Genomic DNA, 23,965 nt, shown 5'->3' with positions numbered 1-23,965 from the left:
AACAGGGTTTGATCCAAACCCCTTTGTTACTAGAGGGCTTTTTTTCCACTGATGTCATCAAGCTTCAGCTCAGAACCTTTCTGAGAACACAGCACCTGTGGGGATAGTCCCAGGTGGCAAATTCTGGAGAAGGCATCAGTCATCATGTTTCTTTCCTTTCCAAGCTTTTCTGAGTGCAGAATCCATATGCCATTTCCCTTCCTCTGCTTTTTGATTTAAGAGCAGCGACAGTCCTTGTCCTGGGTTCAGCAGTAGCAGTCATTTTTCTCCTTCTTGGTAGCTGGTGCAGTGCTGTGTTTTGACTTTTGGGCTGGGAACGGTTGCTGATAGCAAGCATGTTTGGAGTTACTGCTCGGGTGTTTGGTTTGTTCAAGGCCTTTTCTGAGCTCATGCTCTGCCAGGGAGGAGGGAGGCCGGGAGGAAGGAGAGGCAGGACACCTGACCCAGGCTAGCCGAAGAGGTATTCCATACCATAGCACATCCTACCCAGGATGTAGCCGGGAGAGAGCTGGAAGGGCTGGAACTCTGGGGGGATGGAGGAGGTATCGGTCGGTGCTCGGTCGGGCAGGGTGGGGTGAGTTATGGGTCGGTGGCTGGTGAGGTGTTGTATTCTCTTCACTAGTTATTGGCTTTATCATTATTATTTGTAGTAGTAATGGCAGTAGTGATTTGTGTTGTGCCTTAGCTATTAAACTGTGCTTATCTCAACCCGTGGGGGCTACATTCTTTGGATTCTCCTTCTTAACTCTCTGGGAGTTGGGGGAGTGAGGGGGGGAGTGAGTGAACGAGCTGCGTGTGGACTTGATTTAAACCACGACAGTCCTGTATCTGGGTAAATATTCACAGGAGAGATCCTGGATGCTTTTCAAGTCTTGGTTAGCAATACCTGTGATATACAGGAACAAGAGCTGACCAATGGCTCTTTCTATGAAAATGCTTCTGGCACCAATTAGAGCTAGGAGCAAAGGTATGGCAGAAACTGCCAGAAGCAAGCACTGGAAAATCTGGTGTCCTCATTTGTCATCTTCTAACATCTGGTGCACATACACTGCAAGAGCCCATACTTTACAACACTCATACATTTGTGGTAAAGCACAGCCTACTCTTAATTTCATGCATCCCCACAAAAATATCTTGTTCCCCAAGCCCTGAGATCTCTGTGAGGCTAATGGATAGCCAGAACAAGTGATCTGTGGTGAAACCTGGTGATTTTGAGGAACATATGGCTAAGCAAATTGTTCAGAGTTTGTAATGATTTGCAAAGCATGAGAATTGAAGTTTTCCTTCTTTATATTGTGAATGTAAGATAATTTGCATATAAATTGGACCTGCCAAGTATACCGATATCAATCAGAAAGCTGTGAAAATAAAACTGAAGTTGCAAATAAATCATTCATTTATGTGAGTGTTGCTGTTCACTCTATTTTTTTCCAAAGCAATTTGAAAAATCCAGATGCTGAAAAATGAGATGCTTGGGTTTAAGCTTGGAAGTCTGAGAGCCTTGGTTTGGCAATGTGGTCTATTAGAAAAATGTTACAAGCTAAAAAGCATGAAAATATGCAGCCACCAGCCCTTCATCAGTGATAAGCCTGTGCAAGCTCTTTCTGCTCACACTGACTCCTGCTGTCCTGTGCAGGGTGAAGACCCTGCCTAAGGTAAATTTGCTGTGCCTGATTTCTGACCTGACCCTTTGAAATGCCGATGTGTTGGAGTTACTTATTTCAATATTCACCTGAGCTACACAAGTGGTAATGATATCTCAGGTCTGCCTAATAGGGCTAGTGCAGAAGACTTTGCAATGTCTTCTTTGGTGGGACATGCCATAAGGAAACCTTTCCAGTGTCACCTCTTTCAGTAGCTTCTTGCTGTCACTCCAGGTTTACACAACTGACTGCAAGCAGCAATTCTCATGCAGGAGAGCAGATTGAACACCCTGCAGTTGCTTACAACACAGAAACATAGCAATAAAGAGGGAGTTTCTTGTAAGTTGATTGTAAAGTTCCTGGTCTCTGCTTAGTGTGGTACACCGATGGTACATGGGTGCTGGGTATCCCTGTCTGAATGCAGCATGGTGGTGATGGTGGGCTGGGCAGTTCTTTCATATCACAGGGAATGTGGATGATAGCAGGCAGGGGACAGGGCAGGGAAGTACTACAGCTCCCTCCTATCCTGCTTCCCCACTAATCCATGAGGAGGCACAGGGAATGGGGAATTTTTATGACACACAACTGCCTGCTGCGAGCCATGCTGAGGCAGCACGCTGCCAGAGCACAACCAAGATGTTCGGCATACACTGCGACCCTTCAACAGCACAGTGTGGATTTGAACCACGGCTTTGGGAGTGTGTTGCCATGCCTGTGTGGGTTTACCCATCATTTTGGCTCAGCCGATATCCCTGTGTCGTGCTGTGGAGGAGCTCTTGCTCTGAGTGTTCCTCCACCCTTCATCCTCATCCCACACTAACTGTCAGCAGTTCATTTCCTCCTTGCAGGAAGTTGCAACTGCAGCGTAACAGCACTGTGTGTTCCACATGCTGAATGGAAACCAGCTGGAGACAGATGATTGTTTGGATTGCTTGCCTGTTGCCTGGACATTTTGTTTGCTTGTTTGAGCCCTGAAATAAATAGGGTACCAGTTCCTCTGGAGACTGGTCTGTGTTAAGCCTCCATATTGTGGGCTGCTTTTGAGAACTGGTGTTTTATAACTTTGCAAATGAGTATCCTGCTGTTTCAGTGGCAAGGCTCCATAAACAAGGCAGTCTTCTCAGAAATTTCCCTGCCACAGATCCAGTGGGACTGGAAGAGAAGGAGCAGCCAAAACCACATGCTTCTGATGTCAGAGAAACAGATACCCCTGAGTGTGGTCCCAGTTTAGCCTCTCTCTTGAGTAGGTTTAAGTGGCTGACTAAATAACAGTTCTGGCTGATGTTTATGGACTATGCTTAGTAGGATGCCACTCAACTTTCCTCCCTGATCGGCTCCTCACCTGGGATAAACCAGCATCGCTGTTGCAATCATAATACTGTGTTTGAAACTGCTCTGTAACAGTTGTATGATCCTCTGTCTCCTTACTTCTGTGTGTTTGTTTTTATTCTGGGTGTCTGGACAGTGGTTTGGGTGGGTTTTTTTTGTTTGTTTGTTTTTTTTTCACTGCTGAATGCAGACATTTTGGCTGTGGAAAATATAGTTAAATCAGAATAGGCTAGTCAGAAAACAGAGAGGGTGTTGTTGCCAGCTGATACTGGAGAAGTAATGCCAGGAAGAATGCAGATTTGGCCAAGGCACTCACAAGCAGTGCCATAGATCTAGTCATGAGCCCGGGTGTGCAGCGATTGTGCAGCTTCAGGCTGTGGTGGCCGCACATCCTCTCAAACCACAGCAAAAAGTCTGACAAGAACATGGGACCAGAATCAGGGGTCCACCCCTTGCTTCATGAAAATTAACACTTTAACACCTTGCAGTTCTTTGGATATCTCTTTATCGAGTACTGACCAGATGTGAGCTTGTTTGATTTGGCATGGACCTTGGGGAGGGGGGCAGGGAAAAAAAAGATAACAACACTGCAGCCGATTCATCCCTCCTTGTTTATTCCACCAGAAATAGATTTGGCAGAATGCATCAGAAATGAACTAATCAACAGGGAATTAATTGGCATGTTTGTGAAAAGACAGGAATGGCGTTGTGAACAAATTCATGGCTGGATGGCCAGAGGGTTCAAGCAGCCAGAGAGGAGCACTGCATAGTGGAAACTGTGATGAGTAAGAGAAGTTATACAGCTGTGCTGGAGAGCCAGCAGTTGACAGCTGCCCAAAAGAACCCGGGGCAAATATATATGGGAACTGCTTTCAACAGGGGCTCCATTGCCCAGGCTTTCCTTCCCATAAGGTTCCCATGTGTGGGAGGAGATGGCTAACTTACAGGAGTGGGAGGGAAGGGTAGGAGAGGTACAGCTGGAGGAGGCTCCACGGAAAGACTGTGGAAACACAGAAAGCGGGGAAATGAAGAGGGACACGTCACTCATTGCAAGCTGAAGTGCAGAGGGGGTGGTGAGAAGAGGAGCAGGGAGGCAGAGATTTCAAAGCCTCATCACAGAAGGACTGACCTCAAGAACACAGGTAACACTTGTATGCAATTTTCTTCCTTCTTTCCCAGGAATATTTTGTTTCTTCCTCTGGAGGAGATACATCCATGAACCTCAGAGAGAGCTTGTTGGGTTAAGGGATTCTAAATAGACACCTATGGGAAGAGCCAGGAGAGTACGAACCTGTGCAGACTGTCATGGACTTGGAAGTTGGAGGATTGCTACCTGCATGTCCGAAGAACAAGGGTGTGCAGAGTGAAAGGAGGAGGGAGAAAGGAAGAGTGAGCAAATCCTTAGAGAGAGCCAGACAGGCAGGCAGACATGGAGAACACAAGGTCTGTGGGTGCCTATCCAGGAAGAGAGGGAAACTTCTTAAGAGGGAGCACCAAACTCTAAATGGGAGAGAAAAGGAGATAAGACATATCCTGAAAAAGCAGGTACACCTGGGGAAGAGGCAAAAGGTGTATATTACCTCCTCCAAACCAACAATATTTTACTAATATTATAATTTGCAGTAGATGTGGGGTTTTGCACCTGGATTGCTTAATTTTGTTTTCTTCTTAGCATCAGTATGCCTGCCTGCTGGCAACAGCATCACCCTAGCTGCCCATCACTGGGGCTGTCAATCAGATCCCTTTGTTTAGCAAGATGATCAGGCTATTGGAGGGATTCAAATGCTCTTGCTTTCTCATAACATTCAGGCAAAAACAAGCAGTGTAGCTCTCAATTATATGCAAAAGCACTATTTAACTCAAATACATTCTGAACTTGAAAAGGTCAAGACACTGTTATTCCTACACAACCCAAAGCCAGGTGTGGCACGTACCAACATATTACATTATACCCACACACATAGCAACAAAAAATAATATATTACAATCGTTATTCTAGCTGTAGCACTGTAGCTGGGTTAATATTGTGGGATCTAACTTTTTAAACTGCTTGTGGCATTTTCCTTGATCTTTCCACCATTACATAATACTACAAGCAGAAGCTATTTTTTATATTACTCTGATTTTTTTTTTTCCTGCTTGGAGAGCGAATAAATGCCATCCACTTTGCAACTAGAGCTTGCAAATTCTTTGATTCTTCTGGATTCACAGTCTTGGCAGCTTTCTCCTCTAATATCTCAGAGTTTTTACAGGTTCCCAGACTGGGAGCTCTGGCAGAACTGGCATTAACTGAGAAATTGTGTGCAGATACTCTGTGTTTTCTTAATGTGAAGTTGTTTGCTATATAACACTTAACACTTCTTTGATTTTATACAAAACCCAGAACATTTTAGTTTGTTGCAAGTAATATAACCTTAAAATACTGCATAGGAAAATAAAAATAAGAAATTCCAACAGTCTGCAAAAATACCTTTATTATCTATTAAGATCCTTTACAGAATAGAGAATCTTAAATTTAACTTGATGTTTAAATATCTATTGGAGTGAGAGCTACATTTTATGTATTTATGATTTACCTGAGATCAAATTCCCTGATTCATTTAAGAGTGTATTTTATTTCTCTGCAAATAACCCAAACCCCAGTATCACTCTTCAGCTTTAGTTTGAAAGTAGCTCAAGAGGAACTTGGGAAAATTATGAGAGAGGAACAGGTCTCAAACGAAAACCACAAAGCTAATTCACTTGCAGCCCAATGCTGCAGCAAAAATATCCTTCATTGTAGGTATGGCTACAGTGACTGCTAACTCCAATCAACAAATCCTCCTCTCAAAACAAGCATGGGCTTGAGCTAACACACAGGGACTCTCATGCATGGCATCTGGGGAGTGTATGTGTTTAGAGCAGCCAGAAGTGCAGGGAAAGGTTTCAAGCCCTCTTGATATACAAGGGGCGGGCAAGCTCTGAATCGTAATGCAACAACTCCTCTGTCTGCAGTAGGAAGAGTGTGTTCTCCTCAGGCTTTAGGGAAGAGAGGGCTCTCTGAAATGAATGTTTGGCACCAGGATAGGATAATTTAGGCAATTCCCCCATATCCTAGCAGGCAGCACAATCCAGGAGCAGTAGTAAACTTCAGCCATCACACTTGACCTCAAAGTGTCAAAGGCTGGGGCAGGTACTGGTTGGTGAAATGCCAGTGCTCTGTTGTCATTCCCCACTGCATGTAAGGAGGGATGAGCACTGGAAATGGAGTATACTGGAGCAGCAAGAAACAGAAAGGATGAATTGTAGAGGTACAGAGATGGACATTCAAATCCTGGCAGTGCTCCTTTGCTTTGAGGCAGAGATTCAGGTTTGGACTGCACAACTGCAGACCCCAGTAGGGCTGTGCTTGGGCTATGGAGTTAGCACAGCTCTTTTACCATGTGAGAATGAGGAACTGAGAGGTTAAAAGAAGAATAATAATTATGTAATAATGAGATGAATATGTCTATCTTCATTGCTTGCAGATGAAGGGACTGTCTGGTGAATCACTGAGCCTACCCTGCTCCAAGGGCAGAATATGATGTAACTTTCCTTCAGAGAGTATGCCATATTATTGTAATGAATAGTAACAATAGCTAAGCTGTTATTGTTATTCTCTGGATTTAGGAAAGAGCTTCTATCCAAAGATGTGAGAGAGTTTTCCCTGCTTGTCCATCTGTGTTCTACTCTGACAGTGTTTTCCAGTGAAATACTGCAATGGATCCAAAGATGTATTTGCAACGGGCTTGGGAACTGATTCCTATTACAGATGACCCTGCAGACTTTTTCTGCAAGAAAACCTTATTAGTGAATAGTCACTTGCCTTCTACAATTCCACTTAAAAGAGGGAAGATTGCTCAATTTCTGTGTGTCTGAGATACAGGAATCTATTTCAAAGATGATTATAACTTGATGTTTACTATGATAATAAATTTCAGCAGGCCTTCAGGAATGCAGAGAGCAAAGGTACAAGAAACTGGTCTGTGAGGAGCATGTGGGTCTTGTGATTCATTTGGACACCTGATGTTTTAAAAAGTTTAAGGTCAAGTAGGGTGAGTTTTCAGTATCAGATGTAGGTGGAATTTATCACCACCCTTCTTTTAACAAACACAGTAAGATCAAAGTATCCCAGCCCTGGGTATTGAAACAGGTGGGAGGTGGAAAGGGTGTAGGAACGGACAATCTCTTCAGGAAATTTTAAAATGAGCTGGGAAGCCACACTGCCTCCTTGATGTTGGCAGCTTTTTCAAATCATTTGCAATTAGAGACGTTGGCGTCTGATAAGTCCTTTCCCATCAGGGAAGATTAGAAAAGGCATGTGCAGTGCATAGCCATCAAAAGAAGGAAATAAAAAAAAAAGGTCTAAAGGCTGGAGTATTTATCTGGAAAAGCAGGGAGGCAGAGGAAGTGTGGAGTCAATGCAAATAGTTTCAAGAAGGTACATGAAGACCTTTTGTTGATGTCCTTTGGTGATATCATCAAACCTTAGAGATCTTCGTTTTGGCTGTTCTCAGTTTGGGGGAAGAAGAGGTTTATATATGTGTGAGATCGGAAGAGGGCAATTTATCTTTTTTAATATTAAATGAATACTGCAATTAGGAAAAGAATACTGAGCACAAAATACATCCTGACAGGTGGAAAGTAATATTTTTAAAGTAGTGTGACATTTTCCATCAGTATGGCTATATTCATACTGCTATTTTAAATAGATGGAAAAATAAATGCAGTTGGAATTAAAATACACTAGTGATTGAATGTACGAAATGCACAAAGTAGAAGGATTTATTTATGTACTGTTTTATCTGCTACAGCTAGGTTTTGAGGTGGCTGAATTCTTCCCAAATGGTTAGGAGATGAGGGTTATATGACATTCAAGAAGCAATTAATATCCTTATATTTTGCAGTGAGGTCTTAGACCTTTGATGCATGAACCTGAACGAGGAAATAATCTGGCTTTTCTGAATGCGCCTACTTCTCACATGAGCCACTTCATCACTGTGACTACAGATGGCTGAAATTGCCACTAAACCCCATGAACTTGGCAATGCATTTTTTTTCTGTTTGCTATTTGCAGTATGTTCATAATTGGTATTTCCAGCCAGTTTCTACCAGAACAGCTGTTCATGTCATTAAAAAGAAAACAACCCAAAATCCAAAAATACCAGATTCAACACTGAAGGACTACTTAATTAAGACAGAAAAATTAGCATGAGTAGGCTGTGGAGAGACTGATCTATCCTCTTATATTTAGAGACAGTACTTGTCCAGGAGGGCCTATAGGTTAGTGTTGACTCAGTTCGCTTGGAAATGGTGGTAAACTTGAAAGAAGGCAAGGAACTTAGGCACCTGAGTCATGTACCTGTCTCGCCTACTCTGCAGGTTTGCTCAGGATGAACTGACCCCCTAACACCAGCACAAGGTACACAGCAGGTGGGGTTACCTTGGAGGTTCCATCACTGGGCAGCATCTCAGTTATTGACACTGGTTAATGGATAAGATCAAAAAGAGCAATATTTTATTCTGGCATCTATTAAATCCTTGATAAATGGCTTCACTGGTTTGCATCTTGCTTGCCCTAATTGCAAAATAGGGATGCAGGTGTACCTCATAGCACATCTATACCTCATTGATAGAACATGTATAGCTATAAGATGCTATCCCAACATGCTACATATGAAGCAAAGCCTCTTTCCTAGCTGCTGCCAGTTAATGAAACATATCTGTATCACTCAATGGCTTGAAAAAAATGAAGTGAGGAGGTTTGCAGTAGTGAAAAGGAAAAGTCCTTCTGCTTCTGTAAAAGCTAGGCTGAGCATCTTGAACAATATCTTAGAGAAATACATTATCAGAGAGAAATCTGGTACTGGGGTGACAGATGAGAGGAGGAGAAAGAGAGGAAAGAGAGAAACAAAGCAGTTAGCAAGGGTATTTTTGTCTCCACAGAGCAGTTGGAAGTCAAAATCCTATGAACAGCCATGAAGGTGACTCTTCCTCTTTGCCTCTTCTTCATCCTCTTGCCCTTCAGTAAATCCCAGGAAGACTTTCTGGATCAGCATCAGAAATGGAACTATAGAGAAGGCGGTAAGAGGTGGTGGTGGGTCAGCATGGGAGCTGTTCAGTAATTCAGAGCTAAAGATTTGCCTACTTTATTCTTTGGAGTGAGACACAGAGTGCTCATTCACGAGTGCTCTTTTTTGATTCCTGGGTAGGTGCTGAGATTTCTGGAGAGAAAAATGGGTTTAGAAATAAGCAGCTGGGGTACCCAGTGACAGCAGAAAATGCAGACACCTGGAGATAAGAGAATCATGTCTTGAGGGCTAGTTATCTGCTTTTTAATTTAGATCCTCTGTATGTTCAATATTTGGCATTTCATTGCAACTCAGTTTGAGTGATGGGAAGTAGAATTGAACTCAGACCACTGTCTCATGTTTTCTTGTTTGGTCACATTTATTTTCCTCTCCTGCTGTTAACCCAGCTGACAAGGTCAACATACAAAACATCAACAGCATCACTCAAACCCTCGAGAAATGGGGAAATGGCATCTTCTGGCAAATGAAGCACACCCTGCTGAACAACCCAAATGATTTACTGCCTGAATTCTCCAGGTAATTCCCCTCATCTGGAGGTGGGTTCTGTCCTCTCTTGGGTGTCTTTCCTTGAGCAGTATTCATCTTCTTTAAGATGAGCTTTCAGATTGCTTAGTTGGGAAGAGTTGAATCCCACTGTCTTGGTATCTGTTTTGCTGGCAGCTCTGATTACTCTAGTAAACTGAATAGTCTGTTGACTATTGTGACACATTCACAGTTGTCGTGACTGTATTATCAGAGTTATCCTAAAAAAACTCCTGCATCCTGTCCTTGGCACCTCACTCCTGTGGCAACAGGCTGGAAAAACGAATTGTGCTACAAATCTACACATGGACTTGGCCACAGGGCAGATATGGCCTGTGATGTTTTCCATTGTAGTCTCTAACACCGACATCTAAGAAAGCTATTCACTAGTCCACATCATCATATTTTCCCTTTTGCATTGCAGGAAACATTAACAATTGAGCACACTCACAAAATTTACTTCAGTCTCCTATTTCAGAAACAGTGGGAAATGCAGTGAAAGAGAGAGGAGAAGGGAATACTGGGAATTACTAAAAACCTAATAATTTAAATCAGAACTCTTTGTAAAGCAAGTGGTCCTCTTCCATAAATCAGCTTTCTTTTTAGGAAAAACAAAAAATAAAATCTGTCCACAACTGCTACTCACTGAACCAGTTGAAGAGAAAAGGCTAGAAGGATAAAATCCCACTAGTCAAAAGATCACACAATATTTGTACAAATTAAAATTTTGGGAGGATATGGTTGACAGATTATGTGTTGGCCTTTGCCATCGAGTGGATTTCTCCCTGGCTACATGGTGGCTGTTATTAGCACAGAATTCATCACAACTTTCACACTGTGAGTGCTGAAATTCATTTGGTGGATAAAGAACTGGCTGGATGGCCACACACAAAGAGTTGTGATCAATGGTTCAACATCCGGCTGGAGACCAGTAACGAATGGTGTCCCTTAAGGATCGGTGTTGGGACCGGTCTTGTTCAACATCTTTGTCGGTGACATGGACAGTGGGATTGAGTGCATTTGCCAATGACACCAAGCTGTGTGGTTCGGTTGATAAGCTGGAGAGAAGGAATGCCATCCAGAGGGACCTTGACATGCTTGTGAGGTGGGCTGATGGCAACCTCATGAAGTTTAACCATGCCAAGTGCAAGGTCCTACACCTGGGTCGGAGCAATCCCAGGCACAGCTACAGGTTGGGCAGAGAAGAGATTCAGAGCAGCCCTGTGGAGAAGGACTTGGGGGTGTTGGTCAATGAGAAAATGAACATGAGCCAGCTGCAGTGTGCGCTTGCAGTCCAGAAAGCCAACTGTATCCTGGGCTGCATCAAAAGAAGTGTGACCAGCAGGTCAAAAGAGGTGATCCTGCCCCTCTACTCTGCTCTTGTGAGACCCCACTTGGAGTATTGTGTGCAGTTCTGGTGTCCTGAACATAAAAAGGACATGGAACTGTTGGAACAAGTCCAGAGGAGGGCCACGAGAATGATCAGGGGACTGGAGCACCTCCTGTATGAAGACAGGCTGAGAAAGTTGAGGCTGTTCAGCCTGGAGAAGAGAAGGCTGCGTGGAGACCTCATAGCAGCCTTCCAGTATTTGAAGGGGGCCTATAGGGATGCTGGTGAGGGACTATTCATTAGGGAGTATAGTGACAGGACAAGGGGTAATGGGTTGAAACTTAAACAGGGGAGGTTTAGATTGGATATAAGGAAGAAATTCTTTACTGTGAGGGTGTTGAAACACTGGAATGGGTTGCCCAGGAAAGTTGTGAATGCTCCATCCCTGGCGGTGTTCAAGGCCAGGTTGGACGAAGCCTTGCATGGCATGCTTTAGTGTTAGGTGTCCCTGCTCATGGCAGGTGGGTTGGAACTAGATGATCTTAAGGTCCTTTCCAACCCTAACTATTCTATGATTCTATTATCAGGGCCACTATGAAGACATGAGTTTAGAGAGCTCTAACATTAGTCCAGGGAGATGTAATGAGACAATTCAGCCAGATTTCCTGCATAGGGCTCTGAATTAAGAGTTTGCTGGCAAGAGCACAGTCTGTTCCGATAGAAATGTTGAGGACTGACAGCAATCCATGGAAATCATTGGTTTAGCCGCCATGTCTGTTCCTGGTTAACAGCAAGGCTAATTGATACTAATTAATATCAGGTGAGATCAGAATGAGCATCAGAGCTTTGTAACACCAAAGGGAGACTGAGAGAAAGCCCTCCAAGGGAAGACACAAGGTCACCCCTAAGCACCCTGGTGCATCAGTACAGCTCACTCCTGATGTAAAACCTGGTTCTCTCCCTCCCTCAGCTCAGGCAGAGGCACAGCCTGGAGTGACCCTGGGGCCATGCAACCACAATTGCACCATGGCATGCAGCAACATGCCCTTCACTGGGAAGTCCTCACAGATGATCCCTAACATTGCTGCTCTCTTCTCTACTCCAGATGGTTCCAGTGAAGCAGATTATCTGCTTATTATTAGGTGGTTTTTATCTCCCCCCCACCTTTAAGCAGGAGTGCTGTCAAGTGCTTCTGGGAGCTCAGAAACTAGCTGAACCAGCTGTTCTTTGGTGGTGATGTAAAGACCATAATACCCACAGTGGTCCTGAAGCTTATGGTTTCCTGATTTCAGACAGGCACATCTTTGATGAATTCTCAGTGCCCAAGGGGATGTCCCCTTGGATTCCAAAGTGAAGATGCTTTGGAAGTATCTTTTAACGGTTGCTTGCAACTCTTTCATCATGAAGGGCCCTTACCTACCAAGAAACACAAGGGCATAGAAATTTATTTTGCATGCTCAGGAACACTCCCCACACTGTGCTATTCTGTATTACCCTCTTTGTAGTCTCCGTCCTGTCTCTGCGGCTGTGGACAATCTTGTGAAGGAAGTCCAGTCAATGAGGAAAAGGCTGGAAGAACTGAATGAACGCCTCAATGTCATCAGCAAAACTGTCTTTCCTATCCAACTGAATGCTCTGCAAAGCCAGAGGCGTGGAAATACTCAGCTGCGGAGACTCCCGATGCATAGGAGAAGGTTGTATGCTCGCAGGAGACCTCAGAGGAGTTAATTCTCTACCAAAAAAAAAAAGTGAAACCTTTATTTTCTAACATCTGCTTCAGCCTTTCTCAGTGGGATGCTGCTAGAGAGAATAGAGGACATACAAGCCAGCTTTACTAAGGAGACTAGAATTTCTGCATTTTGTTGCTGCCTTTCAAACATAAGTCAGTGAGTGAAATCTGACCCTGTTCTTCAATGATGGCTGTTTTGTGTCCCAGGCAAACTGAGTTGACAAGCTCAGTCTACTTGAGTGTGAATACCTAAGGCTATACAGTCATTCTTTCTGCTCACCAGAGAAAGCTCTTTGTATAAAGATCAGGTGAATTTTCTCCCTCTGTCCTATTTTTACAGCACTCCATCTGAAACAGCTAGGGAATTTGATCTCCAAAAGTGATGAATGCCTGATGAATGCAGAAAGATAGATCAGTGCTTGGCACTTCAGCTGGGCAGGGAGGAGGAGAGGAACCTATGTTCTAAAATACAACCTTAACCTTTTTTCCATCAATGCAAAGAATGCTCTGTTCACATGTTCAGATGGTAGATAGGGTTGGATAACCTTGATCTATGCACCATGTTTCAAGACTGAAGATGTGTCAGACTCTAGGGACCAAATCTGAACATCCACCTTCTGCAAAGAGGTTTTTTTTAGCTACCTGGAACTGGGTACTCAGAACCTTGCTATTCGGCAGATATGTTCAGAATTTCCAGCATTCGAAACAACATCATATTGACTTCTGCCAAGACCCCTGTAAAACAGGGAATGTATTTTCAAAACTATTTACATGCCTTATGGCAGATCTAGGTGTCTAGAAGGATTTTCTATAATAGCTTAAAACACAGTTCAGTCCCCAGAATCACAGAAAATAATTTGGTGTCTAATTTTCAGAGTATCTTCTCTACGTGCAAGCACTGATCTCCAGACATTTACCATCATCCTTTAGCTCAACTAAGGTCTGTACAAAAAGAGCAACTATGCACCCCAAGGGCTTTGGTGTCTCAGGGAGTATCCAGAATACCCAGATTATTTTTGCCTGTGGGTTCCTGACAATAAAACTGGTGATAAAAACAATACAGAAATCAAATTATGCACTAAATGGAGGATAGAGTGGGTTTGACCATCAGGTCTCTAAAGTTAAATCCAATACAGAGATTCCTATCTAGTGTTGCAGCCAATTGCATACCTGAAATCTGTTGAAACATATGGACAGAGAGGAAAATAATTTTTAAAGGTCTGGATGAAGCAATTTTTGAGAACAGAAATAAAGAATGATTATGTGTAAATAGTGTGGGGGAGGCTGGCATGATAGTTGTTTTGCAAACACTCTCCAGTCTTAAATAGTTAGGCTGCAGACATTTAAGGATTTCCAAGGCTTGAATTTCTGGAAAAAAGTCCAGTGACACTAACAACAACCTCCACAGGGAAAGAAGAAAAACTAGTTTCACACAAAATCTTTCAGATTTAACCAGAAGTAATACAATCAGCATTTTGGCTGCAACCTGGGAATCGAGTGAGGGAGATATAAGGAGCGTGTGAGAAAATCTGATAAATATTTCCCAGAGTAAATTTGCTGAGTTCAAGTTTTCATAAAATAACAAAACTCAAGCTTGGGAAGACTCTCCTTGGCTTTTGCTTGGGAATCTGAAACACTGCTTAGCTAGACAAGGAAAAATTCAAGCCTGTGAAAAGGCTGATAAAAAGATACAGTTGTGTCTTTGGTGAGGTTGTCATTATAAATTCTCAGGAAATGTAGATTATTTTTATCCCAGAATATAATTACCTATATTACAGGAATAACAGGAGAGAGAGTCCCCTTTCTCCTTGTTATTCTGCATTCAGAGCTACTACACTGTGCTGTAGCATCAGCTGCATGCTTGCACAGACTGATGGTCTCTTCAGGGGTTGCTTTACATACTTAGGGCTGTAGGGTCTGCTGGTCACTTCGGATTGTCTGGAGGAAGAATACACCAAAAATGTCAGCTTTCATGCTCATATGTTAGACATGACCATTTTATCAGGAAACCTGCAGTTGTATAAAATCCACTGAGGACTACTTGAAACAGAAAGACAAGATTTCCCTCAGTCACAGATGGCCGGAAGTGGGAGGACAGACCAGATGACTTCATGTTTGTACTTCTAAATGTCCACCACCAGTTTCTGCCACAGATAGAGAACTGGGCAAACTGGGCTTCCAGTTTGACCCAGTCTATGTATTCCTACACTGATATGTACAAGTGGGTATTTTTGGCAACACTACTCAGCAAAATGGAGAAACTTACCATTTGTTTTAAAAGGAAACAAGCTGCAGCATGCAATGTATATTAAAATTTTGCAATTTCTTGTATGATGGTGAATAAACCCAATAATAAATAGTAAATAAATTACTAGATCTGTGGCCTTGTCACCACTGATAGCAGCTCATCATTTACTCTGCGAAAGTCCATGTAAGGCTCCAGCCCTGCTCCCCTGCCTCAACATGGCCTGTTCGATCAGACAAGCATGGCCAGTTGCTTTAATTTCTTTGCTTTTGCATGACCCTCTCTCTCTAGATTAAAATGCTTTAATGTCACATTTCTTTTATATATATTTTTTCCTGCTCTTTTAGAGTATAGGAAGGTGGTGCATCAGCCTGCTTTTGTGACACTTCTGTTTGTGGAGGCACGAGTCCAGCTGAAAAAGCACCTGTATACCTCTGCCACATCTGCCACCTCTCCCCACATCTGCAGAGGCAGGTCCATGACAGTGGTTTGGCACTGGAACAGGTTACCCAAGGAAGCTGTGACTGCTCCATCCCTGGCAGTGTTCAAGGCCAGGTTCTTGGCCTTCTCCAGGGCTTGGAGAAACCTGGTCTAGTGGAAGGTGTCCCTGCCTGTGGATGAGCTTTAAGGTCTCTTCCAACCCAAACTATTCTGTGATTCTATGAGTCTATGACCCATGGCTGCCTAAGGGATTCATATACTGCCTTCACTACCCTTGCCTTAAATGATCCTGAGCAAGGCATTTTCTCTAGCTGGCACTTGTTCTTTGACATGGCTTATACAACTAAAACTTGCTTGTGATCATTAAGGATCTAAGTCCTCCATGCACATAAACATTGCTAGCTCTATAAGCCATCTAAGCCCCCTGTTGTGTTCCTTTCCATATATTTCTGGGAAGGTACCCAGCTAGAGTTACCAACAGAGCTGACCGGTTGGGCTGCACATACAGAGATCAGCAGGAGGGAGAGCAAGTATCAACAGAGGCTTCCAAAATCTACCCCTTAGTAAGGCTTTCAACACCCACAGACACGCATAAGACTGCCTTAAATTTACCATCTTGAAAGGCAACGATTGTGATCCCCTCAGTTCCGTTTATTAAACAAACAAACGCGATGATGTTGCAGTTTCAGCAGAGCTGTGCCCTTCCACGTGACACAACAGAGGTCTGTCTGTACTTCTGCCCCTTGTGCTTTATTTCTTCAGACCTCCTCTCTCCTCCGGTGAATACCGCCTGCTCCCGCACGTTATTACTCTTCACATATCCCCCTGCCCCCCATTACTTTACCTTCTGGGCCAAGACCCGTTCTCCGAGCCCCCCCGCCGCCGCGACTCAGGCGGTCCTCGGGCTCCCCCTGGGGGCAGTGCTCCGCGCTGCAGGCAGCAGGGTGTGCCCTGGGACCCTCCCACCTCACCCGGGGCGAGCCGAGCAGAGCGGGGCCGAGCCAAGCCTTGCCGAGTCGAGCGACACCATGCTGGGCATGATCAAGAACTCCCTGCTGAGCACGGTGGAGGCATGGCCCTACCAAGTGCTGAGGAAGGGGGAGAAGGTAGGTGGCAGGGCGGCGGCAGGAGTTTACTCCTGCGGGAGGTTTCTCCACCGGCCGGACCGGGTAAGACGCTGCGAGGGGAAGCGGGTGTTCTCCCGGCAGAATTTCCTTCCAGCCCATCCTGGAAGCTTCTCCATCTCTGACTCTGTCCCCAGGAGCAGCTCAGCTACGAGGAGAGGGCGTGCGAGGGCGGGCGGTTTGCGGTGGTGGAGGTGGTGGGGAAGCCATTCGATGAAGCCTCAAAGGAAGGAGTGCTCAAGCTCCTCAAGTACGTCAGAGGAACCAATGACAAGAGTGAGAGTTGCTCATCACCCTGGGCCCTGGCCGATGTTTGTGGTTGACCACCAGTCGCAGAGGTTTGGTGAAAGCCGGATGGATGGGTAGAGGTGATGGCGCCACAGGCCTGCCTGGCTTGTGGCTCCCAGTCTGTGATAGGGATGCCCCCTTGGTGAGAGAAATAAACTTGCCACAGGTTAAACCATGCCTAACCAAGTCATGCAGTGATTCCACTCTTAACCCATCTCTGTTTCAGCGTAAGATCTCAAAAATTACTTGTTTAAGCAGGAATAAGCTACCTTGCAGCTGGGATAACGTGAGAACAGGCACACAGTGTTACCTGTCACAGCTCCCTGGGTGAGCAGTAGCAGATGGAATCCAGAGTATTTGGGGCACTTCAATTCTATGATGTACACTTGTAGGCAGTGAAATGACCTTATGACCTTGATAATTTTATCATATACTCTGGCTATTTTTATTCATGAAAGGGTAATGAATAATCGGCTTGATTTTCACAGTACTTCATAGTGTTTTATGATGGTGCTTCCAGGTGATTGTTTATAATTCTCAATTTACTAAAGTACGTGCATCAGTAACCATTTGTAGTAGGAGAAGACCACAGAGTAGTTCTGAAGCATATACATTTGCTCACACATCTTTCTTGACCATCTTGTAGAGGGACTTGCATAGTCTGTGTGGGAGTAGGAGCTGGATGCTTCTGTAAATGCCATTTCTCCCTGCATGTTTTGGAAAGGTGGTGATCACTGTTGCTATAATAGAAGGGGTGACTTCTATAACATGTGCTTGCAGAGACAGGTATGGTATCAAAGTGAAATAAATGAGAAAGATGGTTTGATTTCAACAGGTTCTGTAACTGCCTGATCCTGAGGTCTGGGGATTCCCTACTGCTAAAAGAAGAGGGAAGCAAAATACTCTTCAGTGCCATGTGGTGGGCCTTGGCAGTAATGAGCAGCAAAGCAGCATGCTGTTCCTGGAAGGGTGGATAGCATGGACAATTCTGCTGAAAGCTGTAACAGCTCTGTGTTGTGGGCACTGGAACTTGTAGGGTGTCTGGAGGCATTTAGAAGGGTTTAGGGGAAAGCTCATATTACACAGTATTGGCTATGGGCTCCCCTGTACATCCAGATGATATCTGTTTAAATACTGATGTAGATTTACATATATCACTGACCTACACTGGAACTATAGACCCTGTTGTGTTAGAAGTGATTTGTCAGAAGAACAATGTGTCTCAGTGGTATGAGCTATATGTTTGAGAGCCACAAAACCAGGATCATTAATAAAAGCCTTCCAGAGGTCACCTGGAGCTCTTATCTCCCAGGATTCTTGTGTAGTCAGTGGAGAAAAAAGTTTGTCCCAAGGAGAAGCCTAATGTGCCTGTTCTGCATGCCCCACAGGACTCCACTCTTGATTGACTATACCAGGAGTTGAGTGGGAGGAGTTTTCCTAAACTAAAATTAGCTTTTGTGGATCACCTGCTAATTCTGTGAGTTCCTGAGAATCTAGTCTTCTTTAGTAATGTCTGTGTTTCTTTCAGGGATTGGAATGGGCATGACTGCTCCTGTTTCTATCACTGCTTTTTCCTGCTGAAGATGGCTCCTTACAGCAGAAAGTGAAGGTCTCTCTGCGGATCCCAAGCCAGTTTCAAGCCAACCCACCTTGTCCTAGTGATGAAAGCATTAAGATTGAAGAGAGACAGGGGATGACCATTTATTCCACGTAAGGAGTGCATCTTGGGATTTCCAGTCCCAAGTGCTGAGGTCTCTAGCTTGCTCTGAAGAGCAGTGTTGGTTTTACCAGATGACTTACTATACAAGGGGTGCATATGGTAGAAAGAGGTGGAGGTGTCTTTCTAGACTGAAGACAGGTGTCTTATTTTTCATCATTGGTCATGTTGCTCAGATTTGCAATATGTGTGGCTTTTTTCATGGGGAAAACAAGTGTGAAGGTTAGCCGTGAAAGGCTTTTTGTTTTACCTGAGGAGATGAAGAGCAGGGGAGGCTGAATGTGAAAATACTGAGTTATTTCTAATCTCTGAAAACTATTGTTGTCCCCATTTTCTGGGATCCAGAAGATTCTTAGTCATCAAGAATGTCCTTTGGTGTGGTTCGCATCAAACTAAGAGTGTCAGCTGAAGCCTCATTTAGATGGACTAATGCCAGAGTCCGTCATGGAAACAAGCAGCCATTGCATTGCTTCAAATCACCTTTGAATGTCTTCCTCAGCTGTTGACTGACAACCTGCACTCAAACTAGCATCACAATAGCAATAAGCCCATTACCTTGTATTGAACCCCTTGGATGTTCCCCTGCCTCCTGGCTTGAACTGTTTTGGCTGAGTCTCAACTCTCTGATTCCTTCCTTGCCTGTGACTGCTTCCTGGCCTTTGCTGCCAGTGTGGGCTACTTCTGCAAAAGCAGGCTGTTTTGTCTCAAACCTTCACTCTGAGGCAGGGCAGTGAGGTGCAGACTGATGTGGAAACAGTTCCTGTTGGTGGGAGGTCAAAATAACCAGATCAATTCCAGCCCACCCTTTCTAAATAACATTGCGGGCTGTAATTTCTAACATGTCTCTTCCAACCTCCTCTTTTCCTTGGACTAGTTAGAGTTTGTCTTCCTTTCGTGATCTGTCTTCCAGCAGATGGTTTTTATACCACAGTGAACGTAGTTGTTGACAGCATTGGTGTATTGACTGTGGGTTGAGCAGACTTGGAGATAACCTTGTGTTCTAGGAAGTTGTCCCTCTGATATGGCATTGGTTCAAAGAGCAGGGCCATTCTGCTGACTGATACACGTGGGTGTGTTTGGGGTCTGCCAGTGGGTGACTGCACTCTGGCTGTGTAACCCTTGAGACTAATCTATTACAGAGTGTGCTGGCTCACAAAGAAAAGCGCCTGTGTGAGTGCATGTCAGCAGGACCTGGACCAAAAAGTATGGCTAAATATATTGTGGCTATATACTGTTCTCTCTCTTTTCCTTTCTGTGCTTCACCAAGACTCCTCATCACCCCTCTGTGTTTGGTTTCTTTGCAGGCAGTTTGGTGGCTATGCCAAAGAGACGGATTACATGAACTATGCTGCCAAGCTGAAGTCTGCTCTGGGGAGTGAAGCTGCATACCACAAGGATTTCTACTTTTGCAATGGCTATGACCCCCCTATGAAGCCTTATGGGCGACGCAATGAGGTCTGGTTTGTGAAAGAGTGAGCGTCTGGCTCCCCATGGTGATCGTTTACACCCCTAATCTCCCATACTGTGTTCCTGTCCTCTTCAAAATAAACTACTAATTCGGCAGAGGCAGAAAACCATCATTCCTTTTCTCCACACTTATGCCTTAGTCTTTCATGGGCCAACCATTTTAGAACATTGCAGACCTCCAGATGATCCTGCTCCTTTGTTCCAGTCAGGTCCTCACCCACACAGACTCTCGTGATCTCTCTCTGGCTTGTTTTTCTGTACCTCATGCTTCCAGAGTTTAATGCTGATACAGACAGAAGTATTTAATTAGCAAGACTGGTACCTCACAGGAGTTGTGTCCAAGTGCTATGAGTCTCACCTGAGGCAGGCAGGAGAAACATGACAAAAGTGCACCCAGGGACTTTTTTTTATCTTGTTGAACTTACTGCAGCTGTAAAATGCTGCTTTTATCTGTGTCATTCCAAAAGCAGTCTAAAGGGACACGGGCATTGCTACCAACACAGCACAGTGAAAACAAGCAGCCTTTATACTGACTGATAGCGTTCAGGAGAGCAATGCTTCTGTCATCTGACTAAGAAATGTCATTTATTGGGATATCCAGGTTTCTGTTTGCAGCTATCCTTCTGCATAAGATGAGATATTTTGAGGTGAGTTATGTCCTCATATCAGGTAGCAGCTGAACAATGTGACGTGGAGACCCCAAGACCATTTCCTCACCTTCCTGTTACTTGTGTGTACCATTTCTTTAAAACTAGCCTACATAAGGGCCAAAACTGAAACGTGTGTGTTAATCTAGCTGAACTAGAAAAACACAGGCTGTGAAAAAAGCAGGTGCCTATTACTTGTGATTTGAGGGTGCATTTGAAAAATGGTGAGCATCTAATGGAACTACTGTGATGTGCACATCTTTAAAAAATCTCTTATTAAATAGTGTTAGTTTCTGAAGGGCTGCTCAGAGCAGCTGTCTTCTATAGAGGAGGAGAAAAACCTGTCCTTTAAAACAAGGATTATATCTATCAATGAGTACCCTTTTGGAAATTTAGATACAATAGTAAGGGTGGGCTTTGTTTTAGGAAGATAGCAGTGTTTAACTATTAGGCATCAAGCCAGCATTTTAGCTGTTGGCTCTACCAGGGAGGCAGCAGAATGCCCACAGTGGAAATACGCTCACACACCATGCTGCTGAGGGTGCCTGTGTTATTCGTTACTTCCATTAGAAGACGTGCTCCTCTGGTGTTTAAGTGCCCCAAAGTTCAGCTCCAAAGTGATTTCTCCCTGGAAAGAGATTTGCCAGATGGCATGCCAGGTTCTGGCTGGTCGAGCTGTTTGACAGTCATGTCTGCTTTGTGAGAACATATCCCAGCAGTAAAAGGAGAAAACCTGAAATTCTGATGTGCTTTCCTTTTATCTCCTGCTGAGCCAGAGCTCTGCTCTGGACCTCACGAGAGAGTTTCAGTCACCTGTGTGCAAAAGCAGCTAATCAGGATGAGTAAAAACGATATTATTTAATTAAAACAAAAATAACCCCAAGCCAAATCAAACAAACAACAGCAACAAAAGACCCCCACACATAAAGAAGACATTGGAAAACCTATTCACTGTAGTTAGCGATTGCAGTGCAGGTGAGGAGGAAAATCAAGGCAGACAAAGAGTTAATCTGAGTTTTTTGAGGAGCAAAGGCCCTTCTAAGGCCATCCCTGAATCCAAAAGGACCTATTGATGTCTCAGTTTATCTGCATCTGTGTGGTGTGAGGAATGGAGGGACACAGTGCTGCCCAGTTTATGCATTTCCAGGTTCATTCTGTGTGTAGGCTGTGGATACAGTCCTTTCTGGCAACTAGTGGTGGATGTTCTACAGTGATCAAAATCCTGGAATCTCTCAAAATTTCTCCTGTGACATCTCAAATGTTAGGAAGACCAACAACAAACCTGATATGAATAGTGCTGCACATCTCAGCAGCATAGGGTTTTTTTTTGTTTCATAACGTGTACACTCTGACCCTACAATGAAAGTAATCGCATATGTAGGCTCTCCAGTGCAGCCCTGCTGCTGGCTGTTTGTGCTCAGTGGGCAGAGTACAGTTTCATACACAGTATTAACTGATACCAAAAGCTTATGCAAACCAAATTGCCCTTTCTGTACACATCTGTACACACAAAGATGCCTGTGTTCTGTCTACATTTTCCAGAGCTTTTAAATAAATAAGAAAATAATAAGATTGTGATTTACAGTTTCTGTGCTAATCATTGACTTCATGACAACTCAGTAGGAGTTGTTGACTTGAAAATACTTTAGGTTGCCAGTTTATCTTTTTGTTTAGGGTACTAATCATGTTGCAGCATCTATAAATAGTCATGATGCTTTTTCCAATAAATTGCTATTTTAGGTATCCTGGTGTGGCCCTGCATTGTATGACTGTGAGAGATGGGAGTTACTGAAGTAATCTCCTTCTTCATTGGTCCCAGCCGCTGGGAGGCTTTGACTGATGTTTTTGTGTTAATGTAGAAACTAGGGGGCCTGCTTACCTGAGAAAAAAAAGTGTGTTCACTTGTGTGTTCCTGTGACTGGGGTTCACAGACTGTTTTCAGGCAAACACTGATGACTGATTTTCACCATGACCTACTATTTATAAATGTTAGACATATTGTCACATTGAGGTCCATCCAGCTCAGTGCCCTGCTGCCAGTGATGGCTAGTAGTGGCCACCTGAGACAGATTACAGAATCATTGCAACTATGGGCTGAAACCACCTCTAAGTGTTTTCCCATCTGTAGTGCAATGTGCCTCAGGGATTTTTGTTATTTTGCTTTGTGGACCCAGATAGACTTTATTCCATATATTTGTCCAGTTTCATTTTAGACTTAAAGTAAACTTACTATCTGTGGCATCCTTTCATTCTATGGCAAGGAGTTCCATGCACAGGGAAGGGCAGAAATGCTCTTTGGCTGAGAGTTTCCAGCAGGTTGTCTCTCTGCTTCATAGGCAGCTGTGTCAGCCAGCTTTTTGATCCAGCTTTTCGATCCAGCTTTTCGATCCACTTCCCTCACTGCAGGTGCATGTTTGTTTGGACAGCCAGACTCCTTGTTGACAAAAGAGGGTTTCCAGCAACCTCTTTGTGCTGGGGCCAGGAGTCAGAGGTACACACTGGATTTTGCCCTGAAGCCAGCATGGTCGGAGCCACTCTGTTACATGCAATTGTCATGTTTTAATCTTTTTTAATGTTTGATTGTTTTAATATCCTAAACTGATACTAAACCAAACACAACGTTTTTCTCTGCACCCTCCAGTTTGTTATCTGATAATAGTGCATCTGATCACCTAGAGACCTCTTTGCTTCTCTTTGCCTGTGCAGTGCTATTTTCTGTCTCAAGCAAATGCTGAAATGGGTCCATTTTGTGCTTTTCTGATGTTAGCAGGGCATCATGACATTAACTGTTGCATGTGGATTTAAGAAGACAGTGCAGGGGAAACTGAAAGGCGGAGTTTTATTGTTGCTTAGGGACCTTGGTGCTGTCAGCAGCTGGGTTATGGGGATGTGATGGGTTGTGTAGCAAAGGCTGTATCGCTGCTCATGGCCCTTCTTCCATCACCAAGCTCGGCAGTGAAGTGGAGCATCTCCATGGCTGCCTGCTGGGCTGGATGGGCTCAGCAGGATAATGGCCTTGGAATTATCTCTGCCTTCCAGAGACAGCAGTTGCCTTGCTGCTATTTAGCACCTGGGCAGGTCATTCCCAGTGCTATGCAAAGCAACAACATTTCAGAGGTGTGATGGCCACAGGAAGGGTCACGTTTAAACAGAGGCAAATTCAAAAGCATAATCTTGATGGGAATTATACACATGCCATGCAGATTTAGCTGTGCTGAATATACCACCTTCCTAGGCTACTCCACTGGTTAGTAACATAATCTGTGAGAGGCTTCCTGCTGGCCTCAGGGGTAGCAAACCGCATATACTTACATATCTTTAAGTGTATATGTGTATAAATATGTATACATGCATAGGTATGTGTGTATATGTA

At 44.0% G+C, this 23,965-nt stretch overlaps 1 protein-coding gene across 1 annotated transcript; it reads left to right on the top strand.

The window, feature by feature from the left end:
* Window positions 1-16,307: 16,307 nt before the first annotated feature.
* Window positions 16,308-20,041, top strand: HEBP1 (heme binding protein 1). The gene is given in 5 exon segments (XM_005150286.3): window positions 16,308-16,455; window positions 16,611-16,749; window positions 18,290-18,327; window positions 18,329-18,471; window positions 19,783-20,041. Coding segments are annotated over 5 exon segments (570 nt in total). The 5' UTR covers window positions 16,308-16,377; the 3' UTR covers window positions 19,955-20,041.
* The last annotated feature ends 3,924 nt before the right edge of the window (window positions 20,042-23,965 follow it).

This window comes from Melopsittacus undulatus, chromosome 5, assembly GCF_012275295.1.
Source record: "Melopsittacus undulatus isolate bMelUnd1 chromosome 5, bMelUnd1.mat.Z, whole genome shotgun sequence".
Classification (NCBI taxonomy): domain Eukaryota; kingdom Metazoa; phylum Chordata; class Aves; order Psittaciformes; family Psittaculidae; genus Melopsittacus; species Melopsittacus undulatus.
Note: the sequence above shows the minus strand (reverse complement) of the source record. Positions and strands in the feature narration are given on the sequence as shown.